Source organism: Rhynchophorus ferrugineus, unplaced genomic scaffold (genome assembly GCF_030347505.1).
Source record: "Rhynchophorus ferrugineus isolate W39M unplaced genomic scaffold, kcgeb_rfMv2 rfM9, whole genome shotgun sequence".
Lineage (NCBI taxonomy): Eukaryota > Metazoa > Arthropoda > Insecta > Coleoptera > Curculionidae > Rhynchophorus > Rhynchophorus ferrugineus.
The window spans coordinates 20,442,284-20,457,199 of NW_027472588.1; the positions used below are offsets into that span (position 1 = coordinate 20,442,284).

Consider the following 14,916-nt stretch of genomic DNA (forward strand, 5'->3'; position numbering starts at 1 on the left):
TCTCCGGCGAGCGATTAACTCATGTACCGCAAGCTGCGTGGTGTGATAACGACGCCACGTCCTTGCCTGGCCCTTGTACCTCTTAACGGTGTTACCAGTTACGGGCACCCTCCTTACTAACAGTAAGAAGTATCTGTTAGGGTCATTGGATCAGCTGATAGGGTGGGGTTCAGTGGGTAGCCAAGAGGCAGTCTCCACATAACCAGTCTAACTCGCTTACTCCTACGGGTCTTCCCGACCAGGTATCCGTAACAGGATTCCCCTACCCGGTTCCAGGCCAAAAAAAATCTAAATCTGTTATAATAAAAATAGAATGTAATATATAGGTGAATTATAATGTGTATAAAGTCATTAATTACGTCGATGCTTTGAATGACTTTGATCAAAATAAAAAAAAAACATTTTATTTTTGGAGAAAGTGAAAGAAACGACACTGTTACAAATATATTATTGTTACATCGCCTGGGTAAGGCCATTGTTTTTCGAAAAAAAAAGAGTGAAGTGTTTGGAATTAAGAGTTTTGATAAAATTAGACTACTGAATAGGAAATATAATTAATATTGGAATATATACAACAGTATCCTTGAAATAATCGATCAACAAATCGCAACTTATTTCCTTTGAAATAACATAGTTTTCAAGTAAATTAAATGTTTTTGTTTTATACTCTATACCTTTCATATAAATGTATTATTCAATATTTACTGTTTTTGAGTCATATCAGATCAAACAAATTAAGGACATTTTTTTATGAAATGTTATAACAGTTAACAACATTTAGAGAACAAATTTTATTAAGATTTAAATTCATGGAATAAGATTTAGAACAGTTGGGAACAGTGACACTGCCTAATGTCAATCAAATATTAATAAATTTTAAGGTTATTTAAGTCTACACGTAATTTTATGTATTCAAATTTTACTAAATATATTAAATGTAACATGACATTAAAAGTAAATATTAAAATTCTGTTTTATTAAATTTATTTGTATACGTAAATATATTGATTTATTAATTTAAATATCTCAAATATTTATTTAGTAGCTACCGAACATTTGTTCATATTCAATCCTTAATAAACAAATCCATAGTGAATAGCAAGAATAAAAACAATTAAATAATTAAGCAAGAATAGATTAGATAAGGTATATATTTATGTAATTGTTTCACAATTGTTATAGTATATGTGAAAGTGATTCAAGAAACATTAATATATTTGAAATATGGATACCTCAAAAGTTTTATCAATTCAAAGCCATGTAGTATCAGGCTATGTGGGGAATAAATGTGCTGTTTTTCCTATACAGGTATCAAAAATTTTACTACATAAATTTTGTTTGTTTTTCATTTGTATGTCTTGCAGCTTTTAGGGATTGAAGTTGACTATATAAATTCAGTTCAGTTTACAAATCACACAGGTTATAAAGTTGTTAAAGGCCAAGTATTAACAGAGAAAGAATTGGCAGATTTGGCATTGGGCCTTAAGGAAAATGATATTGATACATACAGTCATTTATTGACTGGATATATTGGATCACCAAGTTTTTTAAAAGAAATTTGCAATTTATATAAACAATTAAAAGATAAAAATCCAGACTTGATATATGGTAACAGTTAACATTAAATAGTAGGACACATTATAGAGTACTTTTTTTTAGTATGTGATCCAGTAATGGGTGACAATGGTAAACTGTACGTTCCAAAAGAATTAATACCATTGTATCAAAATCTTATTGTTCCTTTTGCAACAATTCTTACACCAAATGTATTTGAAACTGAAATTTTAACTGGTATAAAAGTTGAAACACATAATGACATCTGGGAGGCTATAAATGTCCTACATGAAAAAGGTTGTGAAACTGTATGTGTTTCATCAGCAGAATTTTCTATAAATAATAAAAAATTATGGGTGTTTGGAAGTACAAGAAAAGGCAGGTGATACTTATACATACACTTTAATCATTACACTAATTATCACAGATAAATCAGTCTTACTTTAATAATTACATTAATTGTCTATCACAGATCAAGTAGTCTTCTTTATTTATATTTGCCTGTCCTGACCTGACCTGAAACAAACAAAAAAATTATGCTTAAAATAAAACTTAAAACAAAGTTATTTTGATCTATACTAGAAGTGTCTTATACATTATAATTTTTAGATAAGCCTATTAAATTGCAAATTGAAATAGATAAGCTCCCGGCAAGGTTTACAGGCACAGGTGATCTATTTAGTGCCCTTTTGCTATGCTTTATGCATCAGACCAACTCAGATTTAAAGCAGTCTCTTGAAAAGACGGTTAGTGCCCTACAGGCTGTTTTAAGAAGGACATTAGACTCATTAGGAGGTGGGTTATTTTCCCTTTCGTAAAACAATTTGTCTAATACTTATTCTAAAGGTCAAGAAACAACAGTGAAGAACATGGAACTGAAATTGATTCAAAGTAAAGATGATATCTTGAACCCTCCAGCAACTTATGTGGCCACGATAGTAGAATAAACTTGAGTAGTTAAGATTATCAAAAAGGGAATCATGTCTTCCATAAGAATAACTATAAAGTTTATATTAATAGTTATATAGTAGTATGCAATAAAAACAAGCAAAGGAGGAGTTTTTTTATTTATTTTTATTTAAATACACAAATACATCACCTTACAAAAATACTTTATTCAAATTACCTACAAAAACAAAACTTGGTACAGACAATGTTGTTATAGGACATATATTAAAAAATGTAACAGTTTACGATTAGCATAAACTTATTTAATTTCTCGCTATTTCGGTAACATTGGAATTGTAATAAAGTTTACTTGATGAGTCTTTAATATTTGGGGTAGCTCCTGTAATTTTAAAACTCGATGGTGAACTTATATGTCCAGTTAAATTCTCTTTTGCAATTTCTGCAATAAAACGTAATTATGAAGAAAACATAATTTATAGGAGACCGATTATCAGATAGTTAATTAAGGATGCAGAGTATGAACGTGGAATAATTACTAATAGGATAAAAAACTGTGATCCTAAAATTGATATTAGATTTTCAATAATTAGCCAAACTCCAATGTAACAGAAATAGAAACGAAGCTTAATTAATTCCGACATTCCCGTTAAATCAACCAAATTTGGCATATATGGTATTCCTACCTACAAAGACTAGAAACTGCTACATGATATCGGTGAAAATTGTAGATATTTGAATTTGAAAATCTAGGAAAATTGAATATTTTTGATATATGAAGAGGTAAAAAAATATAACATGCGATTTATGTCTATCAATAATGACTTCGTCCTTTTATATAAAGATTAATATTTAACCAATGCTTGTGTGTTTGAAAGTTCACTTCAAATAGATTTCAATTTTAAATAATTAAGCTAGCCAACTGGAACAAACTTTCTTTACACACTTATTGGAACACAATTATTGATCAATGTAATATTTATTTTATTTTGCTTTTATTTTACTATTCAGGTTTAATTAATATTTACTATTATCTTATGTGTGCAGAGATATAAATACCTAATGAAATTATAAAAAGCAAAATATTGATATGTAGTTAGTAGAGATATAAGTTTATTAATTAGAAATTAATATAACGTATAGAGTATTTAAAACAATTTTGAATATTGTATGTTCTTTTTTTAAACCACTGTAATTTAATGCAACATTGATTATCCATTGCTGACAATTTGGTTAAACTAGTAATACAGATACTGCCTGATACCTCTTTATTTAGAAATATATACACAATAACTTGTACTCATATTTAGTTATAATTCAGAAGAAATATCACTAAAATTATTACGATTTGTGTGATATTACTGTGGTTTTAAATAAAATCTTATCAAAGACGTATATTAAGGACATTAAAAATGGAACAAATGTTACCAAAACCTTAATATGTGAGTTAATAAGTTAGTTATTGAATTGAATCAAACTGATGCAGATAAAGTAGCTGTATTGTTTGCGTTTTAATAATTTCATTAAAGTATTCATATTATACAGCACCTTGTACCTTTTCACTATTACTTAACAAATTGAAATAATCTTAAACTAAATTAAAATACATATTTTTCATAATATTAAAAGGGGGACATTTAAAAATTGAGAAATAAATCTCTTATGATCACAACAACAGGTGAAACCTTTACAAAAGATAGTTAATTAAAGTTTTTATATATAGTAACATAAATATCGTAATAACAACAAATAAAGCCGCACAGAATGTAGAACTATACCCAATGATGGATTTTTGTTAAAAAAATGAATGTTAAAAAAGAGGTCACTTCTAGTATGTATAGTTTACAGAATACTTTTTATATCAGTTTCAAGTAATGAATCTCGATGAGTGAACATACATGCAGTATGCAAAAAAGTGTTCAGTAAACGATGTAAAACAAGACGATAATAAAAATTATAATTTCGGATGTCACCTACCATTTGATCTATATAAGTTATTGTATGCTGGGACTATCTGTTCCACTGCTGTTGTTTGCGTCCGAATTTACTGTGGTCAAATCTCCCTTCACTCCTTTCTTAGCTGACTTCGATAAACTAGCCACTTGTTTCAATAGCGACGTTATTCGTTTGTTGAGCGTATCTATTTTGTCTTCGTATTCTTTCTGACTATTCTTCATTTTCCCCCTTAACTCGGCTTCGGTAGTAAAATGTTTCGCTTTTAATTCGGTTATCTAAAAATAATTGGCAAAACTAATTGGTTAAATGTATATATTAAATTAAATATGTAACGTCACTACATGATGATACCCAATTTGAGATTATTAGATTAGTATTGAGTATAGTTTCAAAACTGATTCTTAAAAAAGTTTATTTCTTGTACAATTAACACACTAATAACGATTTGGTTAATATAGAACCCCAGGTATAATCTAGTATTTGCTTTAATTTTTTTCAAACTCATATCGATTGTTATTAAATAATGGATTCGCTTATTATTAAATTTCTAATTTCAATTAACTTGAACCGAGGGAATTCGCTATAAAAATATAACTATTAAATATATTCAGATTATGGATTAAAAATACAATAAAAATAATTACATAGTCCTTAAACGGTATATGTTATTGTTGCAAAAAATGGTGAAAAATTGTATCTTAAAAAAAAAGTTAAATATAATATGCCATATATGAATTGTCATCGACATTATCTCTATATATATAACTCCTCTAGCCAAACTATGGTTCCGAGAACATTTACTTATATAAATAAAAAATAATTTATATGATTAAATGTTCTATGAACAATTGTTAATTTATGGTCGTGTTATCGTATTATCACACTTAAAAATAAAAACATTTTCTTATATACCTTGTTAATTTAGTACACACATCATTTAAAGACAACCTAAAGTTACTTATCATATATGATAGTAAAACTCTCAGAAAATAGCCTATCACCAGCTAACTTATTAGTTTTATATCAGTCATATAACTTGAAAATAATAAATAAAATAATCTTGTTAATAATTTTTTAAATCTATTTAGATAAAATGAATCGATTTAGAGGTCAATTCACTTTTTATAATCCTTAGTGGTATCGGAAGCCAAGGGTGGGTTTGATGAATCCTGAAGATTAAACAAACTTCTATTGAAAGCTGAAATACTAAATATGGAAAACTTTTTGGATTCAGTAGGTTTCTCTGGCGTTTAAAAATAAAATTGTATTACACGTTCAGATGCTCACAACAATGACAATTTCTTTATCAGTTTTGGTTTTAGTGCTTTTATGTTCTTAAAATATTTGTTTGTTTCAATTCATTTTTTATTATTCTTTAAATTAATTCATTTAATTTGAAATCATGAAATTTGAAAAGAACGAAAATATTTGAATATGTATTCAGAGAATAGCAAAACAAAAGACAAAATTAATATAGGAAAGATATGTGACAGTCTCAAAGAACATAGTTGTAAACTACTTATATTAGATTGTAGTAGTGTAAGTGGCTTACTTACAACCATTTTAATGCAATTTTTTTTAACATAAATCGAAGTACCCAATCACAAAAATTTAGGTTCAAATTCAAACCAAATGAACAGGTCATGAAAAGGCATTGAACTAGTTACTCTAGTTATCCAGAAAGTTATTAATTGATACTTTAAGTGGGAATAGTGTTAAGAAGTTTATAGTTATTATTTATTTTAAATGCAAAACATGTAAAATGACACAATTGAAATAAAATATCTACAACAATGCACGTTCATATTACTTTAAATTATTCTTCTTAAGGATATATCTTATTTTACTAAGGAATTTTTAACACTAAACTATACAAAGCAGGGTTTCAAGAGAATTAAATTAGAAACATTCATATTTTGACAAAGTGCTTACCATTTTGTCTTTACTTAAAAGTTGCGAATCTTTCTGTACAATCTGTTTCTTGAGACTAGCAATTTGTTCTTTCAACTGTGTCATAGCGACAACATGGTCGGAGCTGTTGGGATCAAGATCTGTTCTAACCATCCCTGGCGCTGCATTATTACGAGCAACCTTATTTGCGGGCTGCTCGTCGGGAACAGGTAGTTTCGTGACATCTGGCCTGTTAGGTCGCTTGTTGTGGCTACGTAATCTGTAATCAAAAACGTCAATAGCAGTAAGATATTGATCTTGGTCAATTTATTTAAAATATTAAATATCTGTCGATTTACGATTCAAAATCAGCTTTAACCAACCATATCGTAGTTCAGAACGATTAAATAAGAATAATTCAGTCAAAATATTTTTGTTAATGAGATACCTACACTTTATATAGCATTGGGTGAGCTTATTCCTCGCATAACCATTGATTACTGTATATATTTTTTATAGTCATTACCACCAGTTTTAGATGCCAGAAAATAACTGTTTTCTGTGTTCCGTCATCCTTCAAATCTCAATCAATATTCTATTTAATATTGTGTGGCATATAACAGGTCAATTGAAAAGTCCCCGGCCTACCGTAGTAAAACACATTTTTTTTGGCAAAATTAGTTTTTTTTATTCAACATAATTCCCTTCGAGGGTGATACACTGATTATAGCGACCCTCCAACTTTTCGATACCATTTTTGTAGTACGATTTGACCTTTGCTTCAAAAATAGGCCTCAGTTTCGGCGATCATCTCTTCATTTGATGAAAATTTCTTCCCAGCGAGCATTCTTTTGAGACCTGGGTGCCAGATCAGGAGGATACGGTGGATGAGGAAGCAACTCGAAGCCCAATTCATGGATTTTTTCAGTCGTTTTCATTGACTTGTGACAAGGTGCATTGTTTTAGTGAAGCAGCACTTTCTTTTTCTTCAAATGCGACCGTTTTCAGCGATTTCATCCTTCAAACGGTCCAACAACGCTATGTACTAGTCCTTATTTTTTCAAGGGAGTCAATGAAAATTATTCCATGCGCATCCCAAAATACAGGCGCCATGACCTTGCCAGCTGACTGTTGCGTTTTCCCACGCTTTGGAGCGGGTTCATCGTGTGCAGTCCACTCGGATGACTCGACGCAAAAACTCGGGTTTATTACGCTTGGTCATTTTCAAACACTGCTCCAAATCATCAACTCGTCGTTGTTTTTGGTCAAAAGTGAACTCGCGCGGCACCTACTTTGCACAGTTGATATCTTTAGAGTGTCTGCTATTTCATTCAGTTTCAATTTACGATTATTCAAAATTATTTTGTGGATTCTAAGTCATAAACTTCAGAGACTTAATTAAACTCACACTTTTAATTTAAATGTTTTTTATTATCTATATATTTCTTTATTAAATTGTTTTTATTTTTAAACCATGTATTAAACCGTTTTGTATATATATTAGCAATTGTTCTATATATTATTATTGGTGGTGTTTGTATGTATTCTGATAATTTTTCCGCCTCGAAAAGGCATTTATTGAGAAAAAATAATACAACGTATTAATTAAATTATATTCCAATATCCAAATTTTTCTGATCTTTCTGCCAATATGGCTACCTACATCCTGCCATTTCCAATCATGCATGTTCATACATCTTCAGCATTTCGAAACCGTGTGCCAGCTAAGATACATTGACCTGAACGAGTGGTAATTGGTGAGCTATAACGTAACTTCTCAGTTGAGTTTTAACACTGTATCCTCCACAACCCTCGCTATGTCAGGTCAGGCCGAGCATAAGAGACTATAAGTATATTCAAGACTTTGCGCCTGTGAATCACTATTGCTGATCTTTTTCGCAAGTCTTTCAGTTTATTCAACAGACGTCGGTAACAACCTGGAGTAACAATGTTGGAACATTCAAAATTGTTTTTCGGTCGGTTCGTGTGGTAGGTGTGTATTTAAAGGTCTGGAAACAGTCGATTCATCAGGTGCTAAGCTGTCTGAAATTTCTTTGGTATTTTCAGCTAGATCTTCGTCCAATAAGTTTTAAAATTCACCATCTGCGAACTTCTCTAGTACTTCATTAACCTCAAAATCACAATGTTTAAGTCGCTAAAACTGACAATTAGGATATTGCATTTCCATCAATAGTCCAACTAATAATAAGCTAAGCCAAAAAAATCCCCGTTTTAAAAATATTGTGTATAGAAAGGAGTGTGAGATTTGGCCTATTTAAAGTTTATATGCAGAAGAGGAACATATAAAATTAAAACAATATCTATAAACGTTATTCGTTATAATTACCCATAAATGTCAATTTGACTCCTGACCCTACGCCTATTTTAGGGGAACATTGGTACAATAATACGGTGCTGACAACTCTAACTTTTAAATTTTAATGTAATGCAAGCTCATGTATAAAATTATAACAATATTAATCATAATCAATCAACATCAATAATGTTTTTAACACTTGTGTTGTTGGAAATATGGTCACAAGAATAACGTTAAATTCAGATAACAAAATATTCTAAATAATATAAAAGCATAATAGTACCCTACCCCTTTAGATTTCCATAAACATCCATTTACAATTAATAGCAAATTAGAAGATTACATTAAATAGCAAGATTAGAAGTTGTGCTCAAATATTTTACTCATGTTTGTACTTACGTTTTTTACGTAAATGTACAACACACGAATGTTGCAGGTAGTAAATATATTTACGTGGTTTTGTATATCAGTATTAAAAAAGTTGCAGACTATTAACAAAAAAAAAAAGCAACAATGACAAGTAACTTGGGATAATCAATGAAAAAATATAGTATAACAGTTCTCTTACCTTAAATAATACCACGAATCTTAAACGTGGAACAGTAGAATTAGAATTAGGTTATGTAGAAATTAAAGAAATTAATCAAGTGATTGAATGATAATTAAAAATATCTTTTAAAGTCAGACTTTTAGCAGTCAGGGTTTATTTGGACTGAACCTATTGTTTAACGTGGGCTCTGAACCACGGTCCTCGGCATTGACCCTGAGGTCTGGACAGTGACTGCATCTATATTAACTTAGAGATCATCCTAAGAGCAGCAATTCCCCTTGGGACATTTGCTGACGACACAGTCATTATGGGTAAAGGCATATCTTTGCATGGGGCGATAGAAAAAGTAAGGAATCTAACCCACAAATGGGTCAGACGCTGGAAAATTCATCTTAATAGCCCCAAATTTGTTCTGACCATTCCTTCTATGCTTTGGAGCGAATTGATAAAAACCTAAATATATCATTTGTCGGATGACCGATACCTCAATCAGAATCAGCGAAATATCTCAGCATCCACTTCGATGGTAGGTTAATAAATTGGAAGCAACAAGTTAGACAAAAAGGAGACCAGATCAGATATAAAATCGAGAACTGTACTGGTTAGTTGATAGATATTCCCAACTTGACAGAAAATTAAAGAGATTGGTTTATCGTCTGTTATAAAGCCTATTTGGACTTGGGGTTCAAACACGGGATTGTACTAAAACATCAAACCATCTAGTAACAAACAACAATAACAAAACAAGGATGCCAAAAGAAAACTCTTCGATTAATTACTAATACTTATCACTACCTAAGAACCGAAGAACAACACAATACAGGAACAAACCTAGAAGTCAAATGGCTTTATGAACTTACTAAATCACAGCTTCTGAACAACACACAGGAAATCAGATGATTGAAGCGAACCAAACCACATGAACTTATATAGTGTATAAGTATTAATCTGAACTTTGGCTTAATTAGTCTAATTAATTTTACTTTGTGATATACATACTGCTGTATTTATCCCACACTCGTCCTGCTTATACAGAGATGCAAGTACAACTAAGCAATAGTAATAAATTTCAATAGCATTTATTAACATTTAACATTTTTAAATGACTTACAATACAAATATTTTTTCCTGTCGAGATCTTATATTTTTATATTCCGAATAACTTCAATTAATTTAACTTGTCCATAATTATTTCTGTTAATTAATAATTTGAAACAGTAATTAGTCATATATTTGTGATGTTAAAAATGTTATGATTTTTTTTTGAAAAATTTTACGTATTTTAAGATGCCTAACCATTAAATTCGATTATTTTGGAATTTCTCTAAGTAAAATAACAGTTTTCTATTTAGTATTATTGAGCTATTAAGTATATACAGGTGCTAATCATAAAATATTAAAAATTTCAATATTTTTTAGTTTTGTTGTTTGATCTGAAGAGTTTTTCTGCCGAAACTCATTAAACACTTTTAAGAAATTATGATGATACTCTATCATATACCAATTGTCTGTTTGGTTGGTTGTCGGATTTAAAGGTGATTTTGATGATAATGTCAAAGGAAGGGTTTTTGATCCTCAAATAAGTTCGAAGAAAATGAATTGCACTTATTAAACCAAAACGTCTTTTAGACAGCTTAGCAGATGATGAATCAACTGATTTCCGGTGTTTTTTTTTAAATGATCAGAAAGATCTAGGCAAAAAGTGAGTTTTCTGTGGCGAATTTTCATTGGTATGGCAACGTTGATTTACTAAGTGCAAGGTATATATAAGGGTGCGTGTTATATGCTGTCAAAACCGAATTAAACTGTTAGTATAGATGAGTACTGACGTCAATTGAAAAAACAACAACGAACACCAGAAGTCGTGAATAATATACTGCGACTGAAAAATTATGTGGCACTCGGCGCACTCAATCAGATATAGCGCTTTATGATTACCAATTGTTTACATCTATGCAGCATGAAAGGGCTAGCAATCATTGAATGGATGCTAAATGAAATGCTACTTTAATTGCAAAATTGGAAAGGTTAAGGCATCTTATTGTTACTAGTGATGAAAAGTGGATCAATTACGATAATTTAAAGCGAACAAAAACATAGGGACATCTGATCATGCATCAACGGCAACCGAATATTTATGGCTATAAGCTAAAGCTCTGTATTTGGTAGGATCAACTTGGAGTGGCATACTATGAGCTTCTACAACTTAACCATCAATGGGAATCGCCGTCTGATTACTACTTGTTCCGACATGAGCCGTGATCTGTCTGAGCAACGCTTCACTATTTACGAAGATACCAAAAAATAGGTCGATTCGTGAATAGCCTCAAGATAAATCCTTCTGAGATGGAATCCGTAAATTGAGTAAAAATGAGAAAAGTAGCGGCTATCAATGGACAATACTTTGAATAAAATATATTGTACCTATTTTTTAAAATAAAACTTCAAATTAAAAAATCCCTTAAAACTAATTTATATGCCCAACAACAATATTTTTAGGCGATGAGGTGCATTTTGCGATGTATGATTTTGATAACTACCATAGTTTTAGTATATGTTTATTAACTTAAACGAAATCCGCCAGGTGGTCCACAAAAAGTTATTGATTGGTGCGAACTTACGGCCTTCTGCGTCATCCGTCGTACTTCTAAAAGCATCACCGTTAACGGTTATAAGCTATGAAACGAGAATAATCAATTTATTCTTGTCCAAATTGGACGATATGTAGGTGAACGACATGCGATTACAGCAGAATGACACCACCTAATCTCGAATATTCAATTTTATTTTACAAAATCGATCCCGAAGAATAAATGTGCCGAAATCTCATTGAACTAATAAATGGTACTTAATCGAAAAGTTTGTTGTTCTAATTCAGACCATTCTTTCACAAATGAACAAACTAATCTTGTGAACTTTGCATATACATTGTTTCAGAAACTGGCCGTTGAGATATTGCGCCATTGACGACACACTGACTTAGTAAGTGCGAATCATGTGTTGCTTTTTATCATTCGATGGTTTCTACTCTCGACTACATAACCAGAAAATCTAGACCTTCGAGCACCGAATTTAACTGCAGAAGTGTTATATGTGATAAATTGGAGTAATTATCAAGATAATTTGAAATTATTGAAGGCTTTTCAATTACTAAATAAGAGTAGTTTCACAGTCAGAGGCTAGAGCCCATAAACGTTCATAACTTTATGCTTAATGGATCAGAATTTGTTTATAACATACAAATACATTGTAACTAACACAGTTGGCACTAGGATTGGCGAAAAAAAAATTAAATAAACCTTTCAAATTAGTACGTAATTTTAAATGTGTTATTAAAAAAATCAATATATATTGTAAAAAAGTATCAATATTTTTTTCTCCTATATATCGATATTTAAAATAAAACTGAAAAGAACGATATATCCATATTATTTAAAATATCGATATTTTTCTCGACGCCCCCCAGTTAGCATTTCCCACAATACCTTACACCAATCCATTTCTGTCCAATACCTTTGTGTACCATACTCTTTGGCATCTACTCGGCAGGTATGGATGAAAGAATAAACTGAATCCGTCAAGTTACAAAAACTTTCGCTTCTCTAAGATAATGCTTGTGCTTAATCGAACGCTTGTTATGTCAATTCTTTTTCATATTTTTGGAATTTGGCTACTGATGCAGTCTAATATTTCTCCATAGGTTTTGAAAGCGACACTTAACACAAATTCTACGCGATTTTCTCCTATACTGTGTTAGAAAACACAATTCAATTAAAACGTAAACATCATGTATGAAAAGGTGAATGTGAAATGAGATCTCATCTAAAAAAGCCTTCTCTTTTACATGAAAAATAGAACGATCAGCATAAAACAAATGAATAAGAAAGGGCTCATAGTATTAGAGACCAGGGCAATATCAATATTTGGTGAAGAATGTTGAAGACCAACCAACCGTGGCACCAATTGCAGTTTATAAGCAAATGAATTACTTGATGTTTATGTTGAAGCAGATATATTTTAACAAAAAAATCTTTTAGAGAAAATTAAATGTAGAATAACATGGCATTTTAGAGTAGCCTATATGTACTAGCACATTGGTATATGTACTAACACACAAAAAAAAAACAGGCGTTACATATGATGCTCAAGATCAAATGCATATTGCAAACCCACTAAAAACCTGTTTCGAAAACTATACCTTTTAGTTTTATATAGAATTATCACTTTTATTGACCAATTCCACATGGTTTTGCTCGGCTAGGCGCTTTGAAAAATAATATATAACAAGTTTCTAAATTAATAAGACATTAGCAATAAAATAATAATTACTAGTAATACATTTAGTGATTACTGCAATGAATCATCGCCAGGCGCGACAGTTGCATAAAATAAAACTTTCTAAATTTTACAACATGCAAGATACACATAAAACAGCTATATCTAACTATATAGATGATAAATTATTTAAAACCAAGAATGTACTTCTAATGATCTAAATATATTACACTTATTCTTTCTATATATTATATTATTACTTTTTTTAATCTCAGATTATTAGAAATAATTATCTGAGACTGTACGTGCAAATATCTGTTTTCCAGATACCCTAAAGTATAAAAAAATCACAATGTACTATACTGGCCTACATTTCAATATATTCATTAATTTTTTCCTTAATAATCTTGAGTCTTATTTAGGCTATATTATTATTATCTTTAGCTATATCAATTTAGCACTTTAAAAATTACATAAACTAAATAGATCTAAACTCAACACAAATATATCTGTCAATGACCAAGTCAATATTGTGTGTTTAATGCAATTACTATTTGATGATTTTTGTACTTAAACAACTCCCAAATAACTATTAATATATAAAATGTAATGTCTTACAGGAGCATATTCTATCAACTCACTTTCCTTCCTTGTGTTTTTTATGAACCTGTGATATTTTAAGTTGAGCTCTTCTGTCAGCATCCCCTTGTTTGGTTTTTGCAAGGGCTCTTTTAAATGATAATGTACACAGCCAACATAACAGCTTCCCATCAACCTAAAATATAGAAATATTTGCTTCCATGTCACTGATCAGTTTGACTTGTGATTTTTTATTTGTTACCTTCTTGTCATCATCTTGTCTATCGAATGCACATTTCTGCTTGCATTGCTCACAATTTACTGGAAGGCCATACTTAATTTCAGAATTTGTGCACCTTTGACATTTGTTGCCAATAAAAGCAGCAATAATATTACAATATTCACAAGCTGTGGGCTTTCCATATGCCTTAACGTTTTGTTCACATTTTTTGCATATTGCACTAGTACTACCCTTTGAAGTTTGTTGAAACTCGGACCGGCAATACGTACATTTCACTACCGGAAATGCACCGCGACATTCCTAATAGGAGAAATATCATAATTTAACTTTTATAAATCATTACACTGTTATATTATTAAGACGCTTTGGAATTGTAGCACCATTAAAAGTTCAACATTAAATAAATGACACTCACTTTGCATAGTTGTTGACCTGAAGATAATTCTTCGAATGGGTAACGAGCAAAACAACGAGAACACGCGAATAAAGGTGCACTCATGTTTAATTTTTTTCTCACACTATTACAAAAATAAGTCCTTTAAAATATAGATGAAATTTAGTTAACACGAAATTGTATAAACCGTAGGCTACAAATTACGTTAATCACAACTTGTACAACCGTGACAGTACGCGTGACAAATTAAAATG

At 30.6% G+C, this 14,916-nt stretch overlaps 2 protein-coding genes across 4 annotated transcripts; one reads left to right on the forward strand and one right to left on the reverse strand.

Moving 5' to 3' along the window:
* Positions 1-837: 837 nt before the first annotated feature.
* On the forward strand, positions 838-2,612 carry Pdxk (Pyridoxal kinase). The gene is made up of 6 exons (XM_076413819.1): positions 838-954; positions 1,183-1,308; positions 1,365-1,608; positions 1,660-1,932; positions 2,164-2,349; positions 2,401-2,612. Exons 2-6 carry the CDS (start codon positions 1,225-1,227, stop codon positions 2,499-2,501), a joined length of 888 nt encoding a protein of 295 aa, XP_076269934.1. The 5' UTR covers positions 838-954; positions 1,183-1,224; the 3' UTR covers positions 2,502-2,612.
* Positions 1,941-14,899, reverse strand: LOC143202353 (protein FAM76A). Of its 3 annotated transcripts, none has more exons than XM_076413817.1 (6): positions 14,684-14,899; positions 14,290-14,568; positions 14,090-14,223; positions 6,349-6,586; positions 4,438-4,691; positions 1,941-2,065 (listed from the first exon to the last, which is right to left on the reverse strand). In XM_076413817.1, the coding sequence occupies exons 1-5, from the start codon at positions 14,765-14,767 to the stop codon at positions 4,455-4,457; spliced, it is 972 nt and encodes a 323-aa protein (XP_076269932.1). In that variant the 5' UTR covers positions 14,768-14,899; the 3' UTR covers positions 1,941-2,065; positions 4,438-4,454. The 3 variants fall into 3 exon arrangements, with proteins under 3 accessions (XP_076269932.1, XP_076269931.1, XP_076269933.1); XM_076413816.1 differs by having other exon boundaries at positions 1,941-2,070; XM_076413818.1 differs by lacking the exon at positions 1,941-2,065 and adding an exon at positions 2,770-2,902.
* Positions 14,900-14,916: the final 17 nt, after the last annotated feature.